Raw genomic sequence first — 25,067 nt, 5'->3', positions numbered from 1 at the left:
AGGTTTTATTAAAAATTACCCCATTTGACCAACTTGGTTTTAACCTCATTTTACATGTGAGAAACTAAGTCAAAGAAATGAAAATGGCTTGTACAAGAACACATAGGAAATCACTCACAATGCCAGACTGCGGACTGAGGTTTCCAGACTCACTGTAGGCTTGGCAAACTTAAGAATATCCCTGCTTAGGAATCAGACAATTGTCCTAATTATTTTTCATTAGAAGGAACCAAAATGTAATAGATAGACTGTGGTCAAAAGGCACTGCTATTATCTTCTAAAATGTGTTGCCTAGCAATACCCAGGGATATCACCAGAAAGACCCTTGCTTTCATCTAAAGATGGGAGTTTTCCATTATGAACATAATTCACTTTGGCTTTGGGAGAAGACCACAGAGGAAATACCTAACACCAGGAGTGGTGTCCTGGTCAGCAAGGCCAGCCATCCTTGTGACCAAGCAGATATTTCAAAGAGAAACTTGTTTTCAATTCCTGTATTGCTTTCTAAGAGGAGAAATGTGTGAGTCAGAGTGAAATCCAAACAAAACTCTAATCTAATTTAGGACACTGATGAACACATTTTTGTTCTCTTTATGCTTGATGAGAAACATTTTAAAGTAAGAGAATATATTTTAAAGACAAAGGGATTTTCTGGAAATTTTGTGATGTCACATGATCTCCTTCCCAGTCTACTATGAAAGAAAACAGAACTTTGCATCACCTTCTTTATGACAAATAGATGATAGTTACATTGTTAACCACGTTCATTGCATGTGGGAAGTGTGGCCACAGTTGCTGGAAACTTCCTGAGGGCAGACAGGTATTTTTCTCTTAGACTATTTACTCTGTATCTTGAATGCTCCAGGAGAGACAGGGGTTAAAAATTGTAAAACAGCAAGATTCATTGAGAGCAAATAGTCATACTCATTGATAAATTTTGGATTTAACATTTTGGTGCATCACTAAGTAAAATGCCATTCCCTCATGCATGAGTTTTGATTTGAAGTATCAAAAATGTACATTTGGCTTAGGATGAGACAATCACAGTTTCAATTTCAGATCCCACTATTTACTGCATATGGGACTCTGGTAAGACAAACTCAATAAAGCCCATGTCTCAGGCGTGATTTCTAGAAAACTAACCAAGACACCCCTTTTGAGTTAGAATTATAAATCTGAGATACAGATGTGAAGCTTTTTATCAATAAGTGGGATTGCATTAGGAACTATTTCTGATGGGTGTATTTCAACTCCCTTAGTGTCCTCTCTATTTGGAAGTGTGACAGGCATCTCACACCTGGTGTACCCACCTCTATCACCACATGCACCACATGAACACACCTTCTCCTCCCGCATCCTTTTCTCACCTTGGTCAATACGAGTTCCCTTCACCCACTTGCTCAGGCCAAAAATATTGGCGTTATCCTGAGTCCTCTTTTTCTCATACTTCATGCTGTATTTATTAATTTCCTACCTTCAAAATACATCCTAAATGCAACCGTTTTTCTCCACTTTTGCTGCCACTACTGTAGCCCAAACTAACCTAGGTTATGAATAGCATCTTCACTAGTCTTCCTGCTTCTGTTTCTGTCCCCCACAATCTCTCTGCATCAGGATCCAGAGATATCCTCTAACAATTATAGACAGACAATATCATTTCTCTGCTCAAAGTCCTCTAAAGACATCTTATCCTGGAATAAATTGAAAGCACTTACTACACGCACATGACCATGCACGGTGTGGCCTTACTGACCTCATGTCTCAACCATACTACCTCTGACTCACTCTGCCAGGACTGCACTGGCCTCCTTGTTCCTCCTGAGATTCCAAGAAGGGTCCTGCCCGGGATTTTTGCCCTTGCTACTCCCTCTGACCAGAGAAACCATACAGCTGCATGGCTCAGTCTTCACACAGGTCCCAGCTCCCCGTAGGGGTTCCATGATCACCCTGTCAGAAATGCACAATTCTGTGTAATGCCCCAAAGAAAATGTAAGCCTCTTGAAAGTAGGAACTTTTGTTCAATGCTGTATTGCAAGCACAAACAAGACTGCCTAGCACATAGTAGGAACTTAATAATTGTTTGTTGCCTGGATGGATAAAGATCGGAGACCAAGGAAGACTGCAGCCTCCTACAAGTTGGCAGCAAACATAACCAGCACGTGGGGACCCTGAAAGAATGGGTCATCATAATGTCTATGTCTTTGCTTCCCAGTGCTCCCAAGTCCATACAGGAGACTTGCTGCATCTAGGGTTGTGAAAAGATGAAGAGGGCAGTGAACACAACGAAAATGTTCTAAAGCTGGACCATGCAGATGGTTGCACAACTATATATATTTACTGAAAGTCATTGAATTGTAAACTCAAAATGGATGATTTTTATGGCGGGTAAATTATACCTCAATAATACTGTTGAGAGAGAGAGAGAGAGAGAAACAGAGATGCAAAGACATGGAGAGACAGAGACACAGAGAGGGGAAAAGTGACCGGGAGTAAAACGAGGGCTCAGAATGTAAATATTCCTAGGCCTGAAAATGGATATCCACTTTTTCCCAGGATCAATCTCATGGCTGGTATAAATTACTGAAAAATAACACTGGTGTTCTGTTTTCCCTCATCTCTGGATGACAGGCCTAAATGTGACTGTGAACGCTTCTTTCATGTATTCGGATGGTCTGATTCATAAGTCAGGAGACTGCCGGAGCAGCACCTGTGAAGGCCTCGACCTGCTCAGGACAATTTCAGTAAGTATTTGCATTTGTGGATGCAGCTCATGGCTTCGGGGCACAGGGTAATCCCAGCGTGAAATGCAGGCACATGACCCTGAAGCATCTCCTCCGTCATCTCCAGCCACATAGCTGAATGAGTGGCTGAGTACCAGGCAGCAGATTCTGACTTTATCCCCATAGATTACCCAAATGATAGGGGCCCTCTGGGAATCCAGGGAAGTGGGGAGAGCCTTGGCTATGTGCTGTGTGTACACTTCCAGTTGTAAGGAGAGGAATTAAGTTGAAAGGAGAGGAATTCTTTTGTTTTAAATTGTTGATAAAATTTTGTTTTGTTTCATTTTTTGGTGTTTTTTTTGAGACAGAGTCTCACTCTGTTGCCCAGACTGGAGTGCAGCGGTATAATCACAGCTCCCTGCAGCCTTGAGCTCCTGGGCTCAGGTGATTCTCCCATCTCAGTCTCCCAAGTAGCTGGGACTACAGGCATGTGCTACCGGGCTCAGCAAATTTCTCGTATTATCTGTAGAGACAGTTTCACCATGCTGCCCAGGCTGGTCTCGAATTCCAGAGCTTAAGTGATCTGCCCACCTTGGCCTCTCAAAGTGTTGGGATTACAGGCATGAGCCACTGCGCCTAGCCAGTTTTAAAGTTTCTTTATTTAAATATTAACATAAACTGGTTTGTCTTTATGTGCCTCAAGAAATACCTGAGAAACCATGTTTAAAAACATATTTCAAGGCTCCACACCAGAAATCTTTGTTTCTAGTCATATATCAGATCATGGGTAATTGCTTAAGGGCTGAATCTGACACCTAACTTGAAGTAGTAACTGCAATGTCAAAGGATGGAAATGGGAAGAGGGAGATTCTTGCCTAGTTCCTCCTCTCCACCCCCAACCCCCAATCCCAACCAGTGCTTTAAGGAGCTAGAGTGTTACGAGCTCTCTAGAGACAAGCAGATATGCAATGCACCCACTTACTACAGAAACTGAAGAAAAGGCTGTTCAAGCAGCAGAGCACTGGGAGCAGAGCCATGGCTCTAAACTTTAATCAATGAGATCGGCTGGGTGCAGTGACTTATGCCTGTAATCCCAGCAATTTGGGAGGCCAAGGCAGGCAGATCACCTGAGGTCAGGAGTTCGAGACCAGCCTGACCAACATGGAGAAACCTCATCTCTACTAAAAATACAAAATTAGCCAGGCATGTTGCTACATGCCTATAATCCCAGCTACTAGGGAGGCTGAGGCAGAAGAATTGCTTGAACCCAGGAGACAGGGGTTGTGGTGAGCCAAGATTGCACCATTGCACTCCAGTCTGGGCAACAAGAGAAAAACTCTATCTCTAAATAAATAAATAACATCACACCACCAAGCAGGCCACACTGCCATCAGGAAGAATGGGAGCCATTCACAATCTTGCGAAGGTAAGGTGGGCATAAGCATAGTTTGATAAACTCCACATCACAATTTCAGAAATATATGCTGCTTTTCTTTGCCTCTGCAGAAGGAAGCATAACCTGGTTCTCCAAAACCAAGGATGAGATGGTCCCAACCAGATTCCCCTTAAGAAATAGGAGAAAATAAGATCAATAATCACCCAGTCAATTGCATTGCATTTTGCTCACTTCAGCCCTGTTTTGTAATTCTCTCCACAACTGAAACTTGCCTTCTCCCTTCAAAGCACCTTCAAATCTCAGCAGCACCTACTAATGCTGCTGCCTGCCAGCCCTTCTTCTGCCTCTTCCCGTCCTCCATTGAGAAGGAATCCAGGTTCACCTCCAGTCAGCTCACCTTTGTAAAATACCATCCCTCCCTGTAGCGTCTCTTTCCTCCCCAACTTCTCCATGCCTCAGTTGATCCTTGTTCAGCCTAAGGCACCCTATGCTGCTCTGAGTTTGAGCTTCTTGGGAGGCCCCACTTTCTAAACTTCTCGGAGTCTTCCCCTTGCTACTTCTTTCCTGTCCGCTGAGTGCTTTTCTTAGTTTTAGGAATTCATTGCTGTTTTCTCTCCTACAGAGTGAAAAACGGATGGGCTGTGTCCTCATGGGGCCCTCATGTACATATTCCACCTTCCAGATGTAGTAAGTAATACTACTGTGAACTGAAGTCAGGACATGACATTGCAACTTAAAGGACTCATCAGACAACAGTCTAGTCAAGGCAACACAATCAGAGGTGTTGAGGTCTCGTATTTTGCCATCTCTCCACAACTGTCATTCTCTTATTCAAGTAACTTCCCTTGCTCAGTATGGCGTGAATGTCAGTAGTCATTCAGGTTGAGTCATTAACATCTGACCTTGAGAGAAAACATGGTGCAGGTAAAACATCAGAGTTTTGAGAGAAAGCAGGAAAGACAGTGAAATTGGATAATTTGAGGAGTTTAATAAATAAAATATTCACAAAAGTATGGGTAGAGAATTGAGAAACACAAAAGAAAGTGCAGCACCCAAGGGTATTAGTAGGGTTCTGTTCTATCCCATAGGTCTGTGAAAGTGGATGGAAATAACAATGTATTTAGTTCATATGGTTATTTGAAGACTATACAAATGAGATGTTAAAGTCCTTTGTACAGTGCCCTTACTATCTTAGAACAAAGTTCTCAATATATCCTAGAATGAAAATATTTTTCTGGCTCTGGGAAAACACCCTGATCCCTTACATTCATTTCACACAATGTATCACCACAAAATGCTTTGTTCTGCTAATTACACCTTCTGCAATCAAAATCCTGCTCAGTTACCTTTTTGCACCTCTTTAATCCGACTCCGAATCAACAATCGCCCTTTATCTACACAGAGAAAACTGTACAGAGGACCACTTGCAATGGATTTGGAGGATGAAACTCTGAAAATTCTGTTGTAAAGTTTGCTTCTGTCACCTCGCACCCAGCACTACAAACAGACTCAGATGCTCAGGCTCACTGAGCACTTTTTCAGCTTCTCTTCCATACCAAAAGGCAGACAGATCCAGAATCTTACTCTTCCGTGCATTTGTTCCCGACTGTCATCTTACCTGATCACTTACTAATATTGATATAGAGTATGCTCAAAAGGAAAGGAGGATTGGGAAAATTGATTCACCATTTATGAAGACCTTCTATGTGTAAAGAAGCATTTTAACTGTGTTAGAATAGAGAGAATTAGGTAAAACACAGCCCCTGCCCATCCAAATAGAGAAGGTGACAAGGACTCCCCTGACCAATACAAGACATAGTGAGATTGATGCCATCAGGGACATACAAACAGGAAACTGCAGAGAGCAGGGATCAGTGGCACCTGCCTATAATCCCAGGGCTTTGGAAGGCTGAAGCAGGAGGATCCCTTGAGCCCAGGAGTTTGAGACTATCCTAGCAAACATAGTGAGACCATTCTTTACAGAAAATTAAAACATAAAAAAATTAACCAGATGTGGTCATGCATGCCTGTAGTCCCAGCAATATGGGAGGCTAAGATGGGAGGATCACTTGAACCCAGGAGGTCAAGACTGCAAGATCCAGCATCACACCACTGCAATCCATCCTGGGTGTCAGAGTGAGATCCTATCTCAAAAAACAAAACATAGCTGGGTGTAGTGGCAGACACCTGTAATCTCAGCTACTTGGGAGGCTGAGGCAGGGGAATCTCTTGAACCCGGGAGGCGGAGGTTGCACTGAGCCGAGGTTGCACCACTGCACTCCGGTCTGGTGACAGAGCAAGACCCTGTCCGAAAAAAAAAAGAAAGAAAGAAAGAGAAAGGAAAAGAAAAGAAAAAGAGAAAGTGTAGAGTGCACAGAAGGGAAGGGTCACCTCTGTTTGAGGGAACTAAGCTTCAGTGGGGGGAAAACCTTATGAAGGAGATGCGATTGTTTGCCTGTTGAAGAATGGGTAAAATTTTAATGGGTAGAGAGATAAGGAGATGAGCTTTCTAACTAGGCAGTGGGAGAAGCACGTGTAAAAGCAAGCAAGAAAGTGAAGAACATTTTTGAAAGTCTGTATTAACTGGAGTTCCGGAAATGTATAGGGGAATAACAGAGATAAGACTAGGAAAATTAAGTGAGACCACATTTGGAAGTTCATGGGAGGAAAGTCCGGGTGAAGGAAGTTGTATTTCATGTGATTTGCATCAAAAACCACTAAGGTTTTAAGCTCGGAAACGCCATGAGAAGCAGCTCAACTTTCAGAATGATTGACCACAGGGTGTAGGAAAGACACAGGCAGAGACTGATGACGGGAAAGTCAGCAGAGCAGGAGGACCTGGATTGGCAAGAAGGAAGTGGACATGGAAAGGTAGGACAACTGCAAAGATATTTGAAGGTAGAATCAATCAATAGTATGATGTTGGGATGAGAGACAGAGAGTAGTCAAAGAAACCTTTGTCATCTCAAAACACTAAAATAAATGAAAAAAATCTCAAAACACTAAAATAAATGAAAAACAGTTGGGAGTAACAAAAATGAAAGAGAATTCTTACTGCGAACATGGTAGTTTGAGATGCAAGCAGGACGCCCACTAAAACCTTTTGATGGAGCACTAAAGATGGAAGGGGATGTTGTTTTCCTTCCTTTGTTAAATACATATTAACCACCTACATACAAGCCTAGCTGACTGGAGATGCTGAAGTGAAGAAGCCAGGGATGACCCCTGCTTTCAGGGAGCTTACAGTCTAGTGGAGGAAACAGTTATTAAACAGATACTCACCTGAATAGTGACCTGGTCTTAGGCACCAAGAAAAGTTTTCCTGGTAGATAAAGAGATATGTAATCTAGGAGCTGAAGAATGAGTAAGAATCAGTCTGGCAAAGAGGCAGGAGAACATCATTCCCGGCATTTGTCAAGGCCCTGATTGATAACGAAGCTTGATAAGTTTAAGGCACTATGAAATGATCCAGGTGCTGAGCAAGGGAAGGAAAGCTCTCAAATCCCCAGCTGACATCTCAAAGGTAGTCTGTCGCACAGCTGGGAAGAAGGCAATACATGAAAAAGTATAGATGGCATCTTTTTGGCTTCTGTGGCTATGGTGTTCCATTCTTTTTCTTAGCCCGACTTCCCCTGTATCCCAGCCCAGGTATCATGACAACTCACTTTAGACTACATCAAAGTAACCAAGCCGCATATTCACAAAATTGCCTAGATTGTGCTTGGAATATAGCATATGCTCAACAAATGTTTTTAAATTCAGCTGTATGGGAAGGACACCTACATACTTGAGAAACCTACGTTAATGACCCAATTTCATTCTTTTACCATTTATACACACATGCTGAAACAGGTTAAAAAGAAATCTTATTTGTGCTACTTAAGTTAGTCCCGATAATGGTTTCTTTCTCAACGTCTTGACACAGCCTTGACACAGAATTGAGCTACCCCATGATCTCAGCTGGAAGTTTTGGATTGTCATGTGACTACAAAGAAACCTTAACCAGGCTGATGACTCCAGCTAGAAAGTTGATGTACTTCTTGGTTAACTTTTGGAAAATCAATGATTTACCCTTCAAAACTTATTCCTGGAGTACTTCTTATGTTTACAAGAATGGTACCGAGTCTGAGGACTGTTTCTGGTAAGCAGGATCATTAACATTTCATTAGCACTTGCCATGTATAGAAGCCATAGGATCATGCAGGCCACCGAGTTATTATCAGATGCACCTTCCACTGGTTAACAGCATTGGGAACAGACACCAGTTCACTTTCTCACACAAAAACAAAAGCAAAGGAAACCAACAAAATATAGAATGGTAAAAATAATCAGCACAGTTTGCATGTGCGACACTCTACAGTTTTGAAAGTAAGTTCACATCGGTTGTATTGACTTCCTGCAGTACATTCTCTGAAGAAAATAAAACAAGTAATAGGATTCCCATTTTACAGATAAGGAAAATGAAAACCAGAAGTTAATGTTTTCACACTGCTGTGTAAGACACAATATCAGAGAAAATGCATATTGCCTATACCTACAATTAGTTTGAAAAATACTACCTCACACTTCATCAGAGGATCAAGAGGTGGGGAAGAAACAGGAATCATGGATATTGCATTGTTAATAGTTTGTTTTCATACTGCTATAAAGAACTGCTCGGGACTGGGTAACTTACAAAGGAAAGAGGTTTAAGTGACTCAGAGTTTTACATGGCTGGGGAGGCCTCAGGAAATTTACAATTATGGCAGAAGGCAAAGAAGAAGCAAGGCACTTTCTTCACAAGGTGGCTAGAAGGACAAATACTAAGTGAAACGGGGAAGAGCCTTATAAAACCGTCAGATCTTGTAAGAACTCACTCACTATCATGAGAACAGCATCGGGGGAACCACCCCCATGATTCAGTTACCTCCCCTGGTTTCTCCCTTGACATGTGAGGATTATTAAGATTATAGGGATTACAATTCAAGATGAGATTTGGGTGGGGAGACAAAGCCTACCGTATCAGGTACCATTACTAATTGAGAGATTCATTCAACTCCAACAAAGGTGGTAGAGGGAATTTTCTGGCTAGGTTGCTACCTTTACTTCCAGGACGCTGATTAAGTCTGCAGTCTCTCTCCACCTAAGTATGCAAAAGACTAAGAAGGGATACCACCAGGGACACACGTGTAGGGACCTACAGGAATCAACCCTAAAACCTCACATTAGATACTACTGGTATCTAACGTGAGGATTTCAACTTATCTATGGTAATGATACTAGTTTATAGAGCAGAGTAGAACCCTCTTCCTGCAAGCAGCCAGAAGCCATCACAAATAACTCACCAAATGTCCACTATTTACATGGATACATGAAGATCCCTAAAAGTTCCCCCATCTTTTCACTAATTTAGATCTTCACAGTCTAAACTAGTGGTATCATGGTGTGTGCTGTCTACTGTGTCAATAGCAGAAATGAATTCTGGATTAACAAGTCCCAGGATAGATCTGCAAATAAGAAGTGAAAGACATAGAAGGGCACGAGGGAACTAAGCTGTTTTCTTAGTTTCTCCTTTACCTGTTCCAGGTACCTCAATGCTCTGGAGGCCAGCGTTTCCTATTTTTCCCAGGAACTTAGCTTTAAGGTGGTGTTAAGACAAGATGAGGACTTTCACAATATCTTGATGGACCACAACAGGAAAAGCAATGGTAAGAAGACATGAAGATAGTTTTTTTTTGTTTGTTTTTTTTTTTTTTTTTTNTTTTTTTTTTTTTTTTTGCTAATTTCTTCTTTGTGACTACCACCTCTTTATAAGTCATTTCAACAAATCCTCCACTGCAGAGCTATCATTACTCATACATATTTTGTATATTTTGGGAGATCCATAATTGCATGCAACTTCATTATATTGTTGCTTTAATTGACTAAAAACCTTATCCTCTGAGAGAAGATATAAAAGCATTATTGAGTAATATTAATATAATAATGATAATGCTAAAAATCCAGGTTTTATAAACCCAAATGATATCATGACCCACCCTCAGCAAACTATTTTTTTAAATTCACCTCAATCCAACATATTATTGGATTTGTCTTCACACATTCTGAACCCCAGTCCCGCTGGTGACCAGGAAGATGAATTTATTGATTATATAGCCTTATAAAAAATTACAAGGTAAGCAAAGATTATCTTACTTTCCTAATCTTTCTGTATCTCACCTGTCCAGTGATTTCCCAGCTAGATACCAAGTATGAAAGCCTAATTGGATAAAAAATTTTCCTCAGATAAAAGACAACACTTTGGGTACAGTGTATACTGCTTGGGTGATGGGTGCACCAAAATTTTAGAAATCACCACTAAAGAACTTATTCATGTACCAAATACCACCTGTTCCCCCAAAAACCTATTTAAATAAAAAAAATCATCCTTACTAAGATATTAGGGGATTTGTTGCACTTTCCACAGAATTCTCTCTACAAACAAGAATATATCAGGGGCAAAGGAATCAGTTGTGGGAATTTTCTACAAGGGAAGATACCTGCTTGATGGATTGCCTGATATCATTCAAACTATCATTTATTGCCATTATCAATCATTTGCTATATTAATGACCTACCAGTTGCAAAAACATTAACCAAGACATGGCGGGAAAGAAATACATAAGTATTTATGTCCCTAAAGAGTTTACAATTCAACAGGACAGCATAGCACACCATCTAAAAAGGTCTAACGATGTCTCCCCCAACTCCTCTCACTCATAAAGCTGTGCATTCGGGAGAAATCAGCTGGCAGAAATCAGTGGTAGACTTCAGATTGGACCATGGCACTGGAGTAAATAAGATGGAATTTTGAGTTAAGAGGCTACAGATAAAGCCCAAGTTGCTGAGGGAGGCTTTATAAATTCTTCTCAATTCTCATGTTTATAATATCTTTTTCAACCTCTTTGACAACTGGTGAGGTCTACTTCACTTATCTATTAAAACACATTCTGTAATTACTCCAGCCTGGCATAATGGAATAAACTCTGAACTTGACTGTCAGAGCAATCTTTGTCATCTGCTAGTTCTTTGACCTTTTGGCATCTTGGCTTCAGCTTCCTTAAATCTATAAAATTAAAAGAATGATGGACTAGATGATTTTTTTAAAAAGATCCCATTCAGCTCTATTCTGACTCTATAATTGTAAATGAAAAAAAAAGAAAGGAGAAATTTAAGGAATTGGAGTTTATCTTTAAAAAAATTAACATGAACATACTGGGTTTAAATTCAGGCAACTGGCTCCCTCCCTGTTAGTCTGTAGACTGTCATATATTTCTCTCCTTGTCTTACCTTCTCTCCTCCAGTGATTCTTATGTGTGGTGGCCCAGACTTCCTCAACAGGCTGAAGGGTGACCGAGCAGTGCCTGAAGACGTTGTCATTATTCTAGTGGATCTTTTCAAGTAGGTATAGCATTTGAAAGAACCTTCCTCCTTTCAAAAAGGAGGTATTCCAAAGATTTCCAGAAGGCACATTCTCTTTTCTCTTGCTTTGCACAATCCCTAATGGGGTTAAGTATGATGATAATATCTGAACCAAAGTTTCATTTCTTCTCCATCACACCCTCATTTTTATTTAATTAATTGTGGCCTCAGCAGAGATGCAGCCCTTTGACACCGTCATTATTTATAAATATGAACGTTTTATTATAGCCCCATTAAACACACATGTCCATTTATCTGTGAGGCCTGCTGAGTCAACAGAGAATCCTGGCTGGGTGTGGTCACACACACCTGTAATCCCAGCACTTTGGGAGGCCCAGGCTGGAGGCTTGCTTGAGTCCAGGAGTTTCGGACCAGCCTGGGAAACACAGTGAGACCCTATCTCTAATATAAAAAGGAAAGAAAGAAAGAAAGAAAAAACATAAAATCCTGATCTCTAGCCTGATTTTAAAGTGTTGGTCCAGGAAATAATTAAATCAACGAAAGACTCAATAATATTCTTCCTGGTAATGTCAGCCCCATTTTTATCCTTCAGTTGCTAATGGCCTTTGGTCCTAAATCACTTTTCCTCCAGCCACCTCTGATAAGCTTGAAGTTTCAGTTGTATGAGTTTGATATATACAATTATTCCTCACTCTCTGTGGTGTAGTCACTAGGTGGCGATCTTTTCCTCCACACTTATCTGGACCAAAGAGAAAAACTTCTGGAGAGTAGAAAGCACCTTTGATCATATCCCATCTTTTTTTTATCACTGATTCTCTGATATGGTTGGAGACCCCACTAACGAGCTGTGCCGAGGTATATTTGAGTCAGGTTAGGCTTGAAGAAGGTGTCACTGCCATGCCCATGCCCCTTGTCCCCAGCAACTAGATCACATGACTTCACTTATCTGACTGGACCATTAATCATTACCTGTCTGTATTCAGACCAGAGGCTGTTGCTGTCTAGATCTTTCCCATATTCGCCTCATCATTTCACCCACACTAAGCATACTTCTCACAGCATGAACGGAAATGAAGTATAGGAACTGCAGTCCTGTTTGATGGCTAGATGTTCATGAAGGTAATTTAACTGACCAACTAGCCTCTTAACTACAGAAATACAGGAAAGAGGGCAGAGTTGTCAATATTTCACTCCAATAACCACATTGATTTCACTAGCTGCTTTGCCCCTGGAAGGAGTCCTTAGTGTAGCCAGGTTGGTATAATTTTACTTTCACAAATCCTCAATCAGCTGCCAAAGTGCTGGCATTCCTCTGTCACTGTTCCCAAAGGATGCCTGGCTATGTTTTGAAAAGATCATGAGACTAAATTAGACATAATGTGTTCACATTCTAATTCTGACACTTCTGGTTGTTTTGACTCTTGGATTTTCGTTAGCAGTTTGAGATTAAATCTTCTCATTTGTAAAATGAGTATTAAAGTGTCCTCTTCATAGGGGTACTTCTAGAATTACTGTGATAATAGGAGTAAAATGTCCAATACAGTCCTTAGCACATGGTAGATGTGTTCAAATATTAAACATGCTGGGCACAGTGGTTCGGCCTGTTGTCCCAGCTGCTCGGGAAGCTGAGGTGAGAGGATAGCTTGAATTTAGGAGTTGAAGACCAGCCTAGGTAATGTAGCAAGACCTTGTCTCCTAAAAAAATGTTTTTAAGTAAAAAACATTAAATAATGGTCACCCTAATTGCAGCAGTCCAGACATATCAGATTCTTTTCAAACTTCCACATAATAGGAAGCTTAGAAACCACAGCATTTGCAGAGCAACCTTAGACAGTACTGAGAGTCTACCACATGCCAGGCACTGTCTAGGAGTTGGGGATACAAGAATCAATAAGCTAATGTTCCATATATCAAGAAGCTTACAATGTTAGATGTTTAGTCTTTTTATGCTTATGTTTCATCATCTAAAACATAAGTTTAGTGATGAAATTTCTCTCTACCATGTCTCAATATCTCTAAATTGCTAAAAGCATTTAAAGAAAAGAAAGTTTCTACCTATAAACCAAGCCTTAAAAGCAAGCATGCGTTCGCATGTCCACAGCCCCCCAAAATCTCAAAGAAATCAGGAAATACCTGTATTCTCATTTTCCTTTCCTTGTGTGTATGCTAACCACAATTGCTTAAATTCTCTTGTTTAACCTAGCAAGCACAGAAGAAAACAATCCTATCTGGGGAAAGTAGAAAGTTTTTCAGATTAATGGAAAAAAATGTTTTAAACTATTTTCAAGGATGACGGTATCATTTGTGTGAATTGTAGAAGATGCATCTCTATTTTTCCTAATTTTCATGAGGAACCTGTGCTTTTTATTACAGTGACCAGTACTTCGAGGACAATGTCATAGCCCCTGACTATATGAAAAATGTCCTTGTTCTGACACTGTCTACTGGAAATTCCCTCCTAAATAGCTCTCTCTCCAAGAATCTATCACCAGTAAGCCATTATTTTATGTTATAGTATAAATGATATATTATTATTTTCTCTGTCAAGGGTAAGATAATTTTTCTCCATTTAAGACCCAAATTCTAAAATGAGCAATTATTTTTACTTGCTCCAATTCACTCAACAAATGTTAAATGACACCAACTACAGGTACAGCCTTTTGAAACAGCAGGATCCCTATCAAAGCTCTTAACTATAGGTCACTCCACTAGACTATAGAGTAGAATAACAGTGGGCACATCTGAACATTGAGATGAAAGTAACAATATTGAAAGACAGGAAGAAGCCCTACTATTGAGGATCAATCTTATAGGAGGTAGAAATTAAATAATGTAAAATAAGGGAAAGGTTGCTGGAAAGTTCTCTACATCCTAAAGCAAAATTTTCTTGTCACTGATATTAAAATCCTACCTTTAGAAACATGTATTCCTAGGTTAAGACATTGTCTTCCATTATAATTAAGTTGACCATTGTCCAAATTTGTCCAGGAGAATTTTGGTTTATTCTTGTTATCCCACAATGCTATCTGGTTTGGCATTTGTGCAGAAAAAAAGAGCCTCCATTTGGACAATAAATCATGGTCACCTTATTATAATGCAGGACTCCTTACTCTAACAGTATGTTGGGGTTTGTCAGTCCTTGTACTTATGATTAAACCTATTAGATGTATTCTGCCTGCAGAGACAAACCATTGAGAGCAGGCCAGGATGGGAGGAGGAGGAAGGGGCAATGCTTATGACCTTAAACAACTTTAGGATGGCAAGTCAAGGGCCAGAAAAAGCTGCAAAGAAAGATGGATACCAGCCAGGCGTGGTGGCTCACACCTGTAATCCTAGCACTTTGGGAGGCCGAGGTGAGTGGATCACCTGAGGTTGGGAGTTCGAGACCAGCATGACCAACATGGAGAAACCACGTCTCTACTAAAAATACAAAATTAGCCAGGCGTGGTGGCGCATGCCTGTAATCCCAGCTACTTGAGAGGCTGAGGCAGGAGAATTGCTTGAACCTGTGAAGCAGAGGTTGTGGTGAGCGAAGATCGCGCCCTTGCACTCCAGCCTGGGCAACAAGAGCGAAACTCCGTCTCAAGAAAAAAAAAAAAAAAAGAAAGAAAGATGGATACCTCTGGGGGTGTCACAGTTTTTCCCAACTAGAAGTTCTAAGTCCTCCAGTTTGTGATGGTGCCAAAATTAGAAACTGCAGCCTATTTAGGAGCTGGGTCTTAACTGGATTCTTTTTACCTCATGAAATGATTTCAGCAAAAGAAACTGAAACCAATGAAAGCGTTTTATTTTTCCAGCAAATGTAATTCTGGGTATAATATCCAGATATCACTTGACCATCTTCAAAGTTCTCGCAAAAGTATAATTCTTTACAAATGGGTAGTCAAATATGCCCGAGGCAATAGAACCCACTTGGTCTCAGTTCAGCAAGCGTTTTTAATTCATCGCTCAGCCCTGTAAAGGTCCCCATGCACGAGCTGCAGAGTCAGAGCAGTTCTTACCCTCTCTGTTATTTTATCCAGGGCAGACATTTGGGGCATGAAGTAACACCCAGTCAGAACTGTATTCGAAGCAAGTTCAGTGGTACCATCCAGTCAAAACTGCTCATGCTCCATTCAGAATTCTTAAATGCAGGGATTGTTTTTGATTTTTAGTTTTTGGGTTTCTCTTTTGCACTTGAATAAAAACATTCAACTACAAGCTAACATTATTTCTATATAAAATCTTTAAGAATTATAAAAATGCTTTACGTTGCTTTTCTTGGTTGCATTTTCATATTTTTTCATCATGGAAAGGAAGCCTAACTGCTCATAGTTACTTCCCTAAGGCAGTGTTCTCATTTTACTGATTCCAGGAGGAGACAGAACTGTGACATGGGATCATAAAGAAAACTGGCCCAAGGGAGAGTTTTCTTTCTTTCCTTCTTTCTCTCTTTCTCTTTTCTTTCCTTCCCACCTTCCTTCCTTCCTTCCTTCCTTCCTTCCTTCCTTCCTTCCTTCCTTCCTTCCCTCCTTCCTTCCTTCCTTTCTCTCTCTCTCTCTTTCTTTGACAGAGTCTCACTCTGTCACCTAAGCTGGAGTACAGTGGTGTGAACTCAGCTCACCGCAACCTCCACCTCCCTGGTTCAGGTAATTCTCCTGCCTCAGCCTCCCAAGTAGCTAAAATTACAGGTGTGTGCCATCACACCTGGCTAATTTTTTTTTGTATTTTTATAGAGATGGGATTTCATCATGTTGGCCAGGCTAATAAACTCCTGACCTCAGGTGATCTGTCCGCCTCAGCCTCCCAAAGTGCTGGGTTTACAGATGTCAGCCACTGCTCCCGGCATCCAAGGAAGAGTTTTCTAAAAGTTTCCTTTAATGACATCCCTCCAATTCCCCTGATATCCTTTTAACTTTCCAGTTATCCTGCTGATCCTAGCAACCTTTGCTCTAGGCTGAAGACCAGGTTCTTTTTTGAAAAACTCGTTTTAATAGTTTCCTTTTTTGTTTAGACAAAACGAGACTTTGCTCTTGCCTATTTGAATGGAATCCTGCTCTTTGGACACATGCTACAGATATTTCTTGAAAAGGGAGACAATATTACCACCCCTGAATTTGCTCATGCTTTCAGGAACCTCACTTTTCAAGGTACTGGTTTAATAAGAGCAAATAACCCCAAGGTGAAAAATATGGGCTTTCTTAGTGGATTTGGGGCAACAAAGAGGGTTTGGAAATAGATGATTCCACAGCAAAATACCTTTGAAATTCAACTGGATGCAAACATCATTACATAAACTTTGAGGGTGCTTTTATTGATAACTGAACCCCAGTTTATGCTTCAGTCTTTTAGAATCTTTAGATATCACAGAAAGGGAAGGTAGCTCAGGTTCTGTACTTGTGAACAAGCTCATGATAAGGCGTTTTGAGCAGTGATGTCCTGACTGTGCTTGGAGACTAACCAGAGGATAAATATTTGCAGTTTGATTTGGGTCCTTCCATATCTCCTTTTCTATCCTTCAAGGATCTGAGACCCTATATTTAACCTTTAGCTAGCAAAACCCCACAAAATCATACCACCCCCAAGACAACACAAACCTCCTGAACTGCATGGGTTAACATTGCCCTTTCCCACAAGCCCCTACTGAAACTCTTACCTTTCATATCCCAGATCTCATCCTGAAACTATGAAGAAATTTTCCTCTAAATGTAGTGTATATTAAGTCAAAGAGAAATTACAGTTGCCCTTTCTAACTTGCCTCAGAATCTTACTCAGTGAAACCTTTGTTTTACTGCAGAGTAAACGACTTCCTCTGTAGGCTTCGGAGGGCAGCAGATGCCCAGCATTAGGACTTAGGACTGCACCAGTGGCTATGGTGTATGACAATGGCAAGGAGAGATCACTTCTGCTTCACCGAAGATGCAGGGAGGGAGATAGTCATTTGTTGATCATCCCATGTGTCCCAAGTTCTACCAGGCACTCTCTATGCATTCTTAATTGCCGCACTTCCATGACCAGGGTTGAGCATTTTAATAGCATTAGCACAGGCTTACCATTTGGCTCAACATTTAACTAGGAAACAAACAAGTGTTTGTTCCAGCCACCTACCAGCCGTGTGACCCTTAATATCTCTGACTAAATAAATTATTTCTCATCAATATAACAGAGATAATAATAGTTTCTATATCATGATATTCCAGGGAGAATATGAAAATGCATATAAATCATTTAGCACAGAGCCTGGTATACAGTAAACAGGAAGTAAAAGTTTATTGTTACATTGAACCATGTGAAGTTACTAATTTGATCACTTTTTTTAACGTAAATAGGTTTATCTTGTATTGCCATTTCATAGATGACAAAACTGAAACTCAGAAAATGTAAGCAGTTTTCTTCAATGTCTTCAGCAAACGAGTGATAGTGAAAAAATTCTGACCTTCCTACAATCTATGTTAAGATTGTACAGTGACCCTATACACAATGCTAGCAGTTCAGGAAATATTCTTAGCAAAAATATATCACTAATAAACAAGGGACTTATTGACTCATTACACTTAGTGTCACCCGAAATGCAATGAAAAAGTTTTTTCTTTTTGTCTAAATAACTACACCTCCCATAAACATTTTCTCCGGAGATCTCTGGGCCAAGAAGCCAATCCAGGTGCCATGTGATTAGATTATTAATGCCAACAATGTTTTCAGTAAATTTGAAACAGAGGTATTCGAATCCATTTTACACTCTGTCATGATACAACGAATCTGTCAGGCAAAAATCAACAACAGCCTCTAACAGACTCTGATCCTGCCCTAGGGTATAAAGGTTCAGTGACCTTGGACAATGTTGGGGATGTGGACAGTACCATGGTGCTTCTGTATACCTCTGTGGACACCAAGCAAGTACGTCTCACTGCTTATCGGAAAATGCAGGGTGCTGTGGCTGGGTGAGGAGGGATAACTTGGCAGGGGAGCACTAGCAAAGGAATTCGAGAAATTATGTTTAGGATCTCAAGGCAGTTCATTTCAACTTCACAATTATGCCCCACTTGGGAGAGTATTCCTTAAGCATTTTGACCCATAAGACTTCTTATTCAGAATATCCACTCTATTTCCTATTAATATGCCTACACCTATATATCTATATTTATATAGATATATAAAGCTATTTTAAATATTCACCCAGAATAAATTACATAATATAACGACCAGAGTACTGGTGTGATACAAATAAGAGGATCATAAGTCTTTCCTAAGAATTGTTTATTCATTTTCACAATTAAAAATTTCGATGAAATATTCCCTGTTGTCTCCATTTGAATTCTCAGGAAAATCATAAATGTGTAAACCTGAGCCCCACATAAGCAGCCCTATAATGCATGCTTTTATTCATATTATATTCATTGTCTTTTCTTTTTTCCTCACCTACATGGTAAATTCTTTAAAGGAAAGAAATGGGTCTACCCACCTTCCTATCTCTTCAATGCTTAGCTTCTTATCTGGCATACCATTGATGGCTGGTCAGCATTTAATAAAAAAAAAAAAAAAAAAAAAAAAGAAACCTGCCTTCAAGTCATCCAATGCTGTATCCATCCAAACTATAAAAGCCACTGTTCCAGCCAACCGACTGGTCAGTAAAAAGGTTTTTTTTAGGAGGTCAGGTCCTGACATAACATAAAATGTATTCATTTTCTCATTTTCCAATGTGAGTGTTATGACATCCTAAGTCATATATTAAATATGTGTATCAACCCAGCTTTGCAAAAGATATCTCCAATGGCAAATGTGAAAAGCTAGAGAAAAGATGTCCAGATTGAGAAAGCTAAACCAGAAATTTGCTAGCAGCATTCCATAAATGTAATTCATAGTTTCTTGATACTATATTGAACCCTTAATATAATGTTATGTTTAACATACGTTCCACAAGAATACCTTAACATAAGATCCCATCAATACTTTGGTTACTAATAATGATTACAAAAGCACGTGCATTCCTCTCTGAGTTATTTGCATCTGGAATGATGCCCATGCCTTTCATAGAGACAGGCAGAAACATGTGGTGAGATATAATGTCAGTCTCATAACCACACTTCAAAATGGAAAATGTTCTGTGCATTTATTCTCTCTAAAAGCAAATTTGGTTGAGTTTTTCAATAACATAATACCATCGGTTGTGCTATATAACATGTATATTTGGGGAAACCAGAGATAGTTTCTCAAAATATGAGGCTAGAAGGATGATAATCTATATCTAGGATAGGCCTCATTAGAGTTTCAATATGCCACATCCCAATATAAAAGAAAAAGACAGAAAGAAAGAGTAAAGTTATGAAAGTATGAAACTGAGCTGGGTGCAATAGCTCCTGCCTGGAATCCCAGCACTTTTGGAGGCCGAGGTGGGTAGATCACTTGAGGTCAGGAGTTTCAGACCAGCCTGGCCAACATGGTAAAATTCTGCCTCTACTAAAAATACAAAAATTAGCCGGGCATGGTGGTGCGTGCCTGTAATTCCAGCTACTTGGGAGGCTGAGATAGGAGAATCACTTGAACCTCGGAGGCAGAGGTTGCAGTGAGCTGAGGTCATGCTACTACATTCCAGCCTGGACAACAGAGCGAGACTCAATCTCCAAAAAAAAAAAAAAGTTAAAAGAAAATATAACATTGTTGTTCAGAACATTTTAAGGGTACAGTGGTAAATTTAGAAGGATGGTCATTGATATGGTTTGGCTATGTCCCTACTGAAATCTCAAATTGTATCTGGCAGAATTCCCACATGTTGTGGGAAGGACCCAGGGGAGGTAATTGAATCATGTGGACTCGTCTTTCCTGTGCTATTCTCGTGATAGTGAATAAGTATCACGAGATCTGATGGGTTTATCAGGGGTTTCTGCTTTTGCGTCTTTCTCATTCTCTCTTGCTGCCACCTTGTAATAAGTGCCCTTTGCCCTCCACCATGATCTTGAGACCTCCCCATTCATGTGGAACTGTTAAATCAAATTAAACCTCCTTTTCTTCCCCAAAAAAAGAGAAAAAAATTTTTTTTCAAAGGTTTAATGGACTCACAGTTCCACATGGCTGGGGAGGCCTCACAATCATGGTGGAAGGCAAGAGGCACATCTTACATGGTACCAGGCAAGAGAGAATGAGAGCCAAATGAAAGGGGAATCCCTGATAAAACCATCATATTTCATGAGATTATTCACTACCACAAGAATAGCAGGGGAAAGACCAACCCCCACGATTCAATTACCTCCCCCTGGAGTCCCTCCTATAATACATAAGAATTCTGGGAGATACAATTCAAGTTGAGATTTTGGTGGGGACACAGCCAAACCACGTCAGTCATTCTTCAGATCTCCTTTACAAAATTGACTCAATATATGCAGCAGTAATTTAAGGATATATTACTGTTTCCATTGACAAATTACTTGAAAATGAAATCTTTTATTTTATAAATGAATTCATGTCATGTATAAGAAAGCATATTAGAGCCAAGGAATAGAAGAGAGTAGAAAATTAAATAACTGATGGAAGTTAAGAAATGTAGTTATTTCAGGGCCCCTTGACATGTATCAAAATGACATAATGGATTTTAGCTTTGCTGCATTTTCTTGAGAGCTTTTTTCAAAAGCAACAATATTGCAGAAAACACTAGTGTTTCATTTGCCATGTGACTTGGAGCTAGCCATTTCATATTTCTTGGCCTCTAGTTTAACATTTTTAAAATGAAAGATTTGAATTAGTTCACAAAAGGCCTACAGAATCTGTGCTGGCAGACAGGGGTTAATGGTGTAGTGTATGGACATAAAGCAATAGGAAACTAATCAGTCCATCTGAACTTACATCTGTGTTCATGCTGGGAACCAGTAAATGATCCCAACTAGCTGGTTAACAATTGCCTTTTTGCACTAAGTGTTAAGGAAATCAAGTGTCATTGGGCAGATCATTAATCTCATCAGAATTTGTTCTAAAAGGTTTTTCTGTTCCTCCTTTTTCTTTTTTGTGCCCGGACACAGTACAAGGTGCTTTTGACCTATGATACCCATGAAAATCAGACCTACCCTAAGGATATGAGCCCCACATTCACCTGGAAGAACTCTAAACTTCCTAATGATATTCCAGGCCGGGGTAAGATATTCCTAAAGAATGTTCTTTCTCTGACACTGTTTTCCTGGTAAGAAAAGTAAACTCTTGTTTATGTAATTCGCCTATGCTTTTTGTTGTGTTTTGTCTGCTGTCCCAGTTCGTTTTGCTGGGTTTGTAAATGTGGTCTTTACTTCCCTGCACAATTAATGATACTACAGTTCTGATTCAATGAAAATATTTCTGGCCAGGTACGGTGGCTTATGCCTGTAATCCCACCACTTTGGGAGGCCAAGGTGGGAAGATTGCTTACGCCTAGAAGTTTGAGACCAGCCTGGGCAACATGGTGAAACCCCATCTCTACCAAAAATACCATAAACAAACAAACAAACAAAATTACCCAGGCATAGTGGTGTGCACCTGTGGTTCCCGATACTTGGGAGGCTGAAGTGGGAGGATCACTTGAGCACAGGAAGTTGAGGCTGCAGTGAGCTATGACTGTTCCACTGTACTCCAGCCTGGGCAACAGAGTAAGACCCTGTCTCAGAAAACACACAAAAAATATTCTTATTCTAATTTAGCTATACCTACCGTTAAAATATGTCTTACCATTTGACATAAATTATTCCACAGAAAACCAGATTTGACAACTGTCAAAAATGAGCACAGAGACATATATTCTTACTCCATTTACATTTTGCTGCAATAATCTCAAAGGATGTATCTTTCAGCAAGAAATACTTGACATATCAGGCTGGGGGGTGACCAGTGATCCTGGCCTTTACAGCCTCCTATATTCCCCCCTGGACACATGTTTGGGTTGCATTGATAGCTACCCACCTACTTAAGATTAGGTCCTATCATGTTATGAATAGCCCTAACATGACTTGGCCAGCCTTCACCCATGCAAGCTGCACACTGACCAACAGCAGCAGGCAGGGCCAGTCAGGATGTTCTGGGCAATGAGGTCTCAGGACAATCCATCCATGACTGGCTTGGCCAGGGCTTGCCATAATGAGCAGTAATTCCATGTGACTAATCTATCTTTAGAAAAAAGTCTTAAATCTGGACAGATATTTAGCCCAAAGATTGAAAAAAAAGAGGGAAAACACTATCAATAAAATTATTTAGAGCCAGGTATGGTGGCTCATGCCTGTAATCCCAGCACTTTAGGAAGCTGAGGTGGGAGGATTGCTTGAGGCCAGAAGTTCAAGGTAGCCTGGGCAACATAGTGAGATCCTATCTCTACAAAAATTTATAAATTAGTGGACATAGTCATATATACCTGTGGTCCCAGCTACTCAGGAGGCTGAGGTGGGAGGATCGCTTGAGCCGAGGAGGTGGAGGTTGTACTGAGCCATAATTGTGCCACTGCACTCCAGCCTGTATGACAGAGCAAGACCTTGCCTCAAAAAACAATTTAGAAAATTATGATATATTCAGAGATGGAGCATCCAGCAACCAATTAAAAATAATTATTTACAAGGAAGGTTAAATGACATGGGAAAACTTATGATGTTAAGTAATAGAAAAATACAACTTTTTATTTAATGAGATTCTAACTTTGTAAAACCATGTATAGAAAAAGGCTAGAAAGAAGTATGTTAAACTGTTAAGAGTGGTGTCCTCTGAGTGACGGGATCCTGGAAGATATTTTTTGCTTTTTTCTATTTTTCTGAATTTTCCAAAATTTCTACAATGACTCTGTATTAGTCCATTATTTTCAATAAGTATTAAAAGTTATAAGCTTCAAATATATATAAATTTTGAGACAGAGTCTCGCTCTGTCACCAGGCTGGAGTGCAGTAGCACAATCTCGGCTCACTGCAACCTCCGCCTCCCAGGTTCAAATGATTCTTCTGCCTCAGCCTCTTGAAAAGCTAGGATTACAGGTGTGTGTCACCATGCCCAGCTAATTTTTTTGTATTTTTAGTAGAGGCAGGGTTTCACAATGTTGGTCAGGATGGTCTTGATCTCTTAACCTCATGATCCACCTGTCTCAGCCTCCCAAAGTGCTGGGATTACAGACATGAGCCACCGCATTGGCCTATAAGCTACAAATATTTTTATCCTAGCCCTGCTCTACAGCCAGACACTCTGAAAGTTTGATCTGATATAAAGGAAACATTTCTGGTTTGAAGGGCTTCCTTGTGTCAGAGCTATACCTACCTTTCTAGTTTTCTTTCACTCTATGAGTCAAATTTAGTCCAAAATGATTCCTGTACTTTTATCCAACAGGCATGAGCAGCTGAGTAACACAATGAAGGAGCAGGGGTGAAAATCGCATTGTTCTAGACAATAAGCAATCCGGAGCTGACTTCAGATTTACTGCTATGATTGCAGTAAATTTTAATTTTAATGTCGAATTTTATTTAATAAGCTTTTAAAACTATTTCTGGAACTATCTTCAACCTTTCTCGTTTTAAACCTGTTAAATGTAAATTTTTGGTGCTGCAAAAAAAGTAGCACTCAAATATAAATTCTCTCAGCAAATCTATTTACTTCTATAGAAGGGTATGTCACACAGACGGAGCAATGGTGGGCACACACCTGGATGAGAGAGGGGAAGGGGATCTAATTCCTGACACAGGTAGCCCCTATTGCTGTGTTGCTCCCCTTTGGCTATGGTCAGACCACACAATCTAAGCTAATCCAATTGGCTATTTTAAAGAGAGCAGGGGTATGAGCTAGAGTGGCGGGGTGGGTAGTTTGGCAGGAAGGACGATTACGGGACAGGTCAGAGGAGGTGACCAGGGGTGACTCAGGTAAAAGCAGGTGACCAGAGCAGGTGATCAAAGCAGGTCACTAGGATGAGTCAGGATGAAGCCGGGGACCTGGGTAACAGATGTGAACTACTGATTAGAACTGGTGGGAAAGATTGTTTACTCAAATTACAAGGAAGTTAAACTTTAAAATGAAGAATTAAAGAATAAGAGAGCTGAACATATTGACATACTGATTCTTTGAAGAGAAACTTGGAGTTCACTATATCTAGCAAACTAAACTTGACTTCTGAAATTTATCTCTTTTCTCATGGGCTTCTGCAATTCTCAACTTCTTCCTTTTGTAACTTTTTGAGCTCAAAATATTTTTTTCATTTTCCTTTAACTATACTGTCAGTGACAATGTTAGTGTTTTAAATATATTTCCTTAAAGTTCTATGGTATTTTGGCAATTGAATAGGTCTGTGATTTGTAAAGTGCTGAACTTCTCAAAAAGTACTTTTTGAGAAAGCTCTCTTTACTTAAAACAAATCAAATTAAATATTCATACTATCTCCTACAGGCACATTATATTATCCTGAGCAACTTTACTTCTCTGTCAGTTAACTAAAAACCTCGGTTAGCCAGGGCTATTCAATGCTTAACTGCTACTATATTTAGCTCTAAATTTTACCAATGAAGCAATAATACAAGAGTTAAAAAGAAATTATTTAGGCAGGTAGTGAGGGTACAGGAGTCTGTACCTTTTCTTTTCTTTTTTTTTTTTTTTTT

The 25,067-nt window shown here is 40.0% G+C and overlaps 1 protein-coding gene across 2 annotated transcripts in view; it reads left to right on the top strand.

Annotated features, from left to right (window-relative positions):
* The window catches only part of GUCY2C (guanylate cyclase 2C), an 82,834-nt gene that overhangs the window by 5,124 nt on the left and 52,643 nt on the right, over positions 1–25,067 (top strand). For both annotated transcript variants that reach the window (XM_017528346.2, XM_017528335.2), the window contains exons 2-10: positions 2,629–2,741; positions 4,739–4,803; positions 8,042–8,257; positions 9,682–9,803; positions 11,439–11,535; positions 13,891–14,008; positions 16,511–16,646; positions 18,308–18,393; positions 21,507–21,618. In XM_017528346.2, coding sequence (XP_017383835.1) covers positions 2,629–2,741; positions 4,739–4,803; positions 8,042–8,257; positions 9,682–9,803; positions 11,439–11,535; positions 13,891–14,008; positions 16,511–16,646; positions 18,308–18,393; positions 21,507–21,618 — 1,065 coding nt within the window. The remainder of the gene's footprint in view (positions 1–2,628; positions 2,742–4,738; positions 4,804–8,041; positions 8,258–9,681; positions 9,804–11,438; positions 11,536–13,890; positions 14,009–16,510; positions 16,647–18,307; positions 18,394–21,506; positions 21,619–25,067) is intronic.

This window comes from Cebus imitator, unplaced genomic scaffold, assembly GCF_001604975.1.
Source record: "Cebus imitator isolate Cc_AM_T3 unplaced genomic scaffold, Cebus_imitator-1.0 Scaffold2, whole genome shotgun sequence".
Classification (NCBI taxonomy): Eukaryota; Metazoa; Chordata; class Mammalia; order Primates; family Cebidae; genus Cebus; species Cebus imitator.
This window is presented reverse-complemented; position numbering and strand designations above follow the sequence as displayed.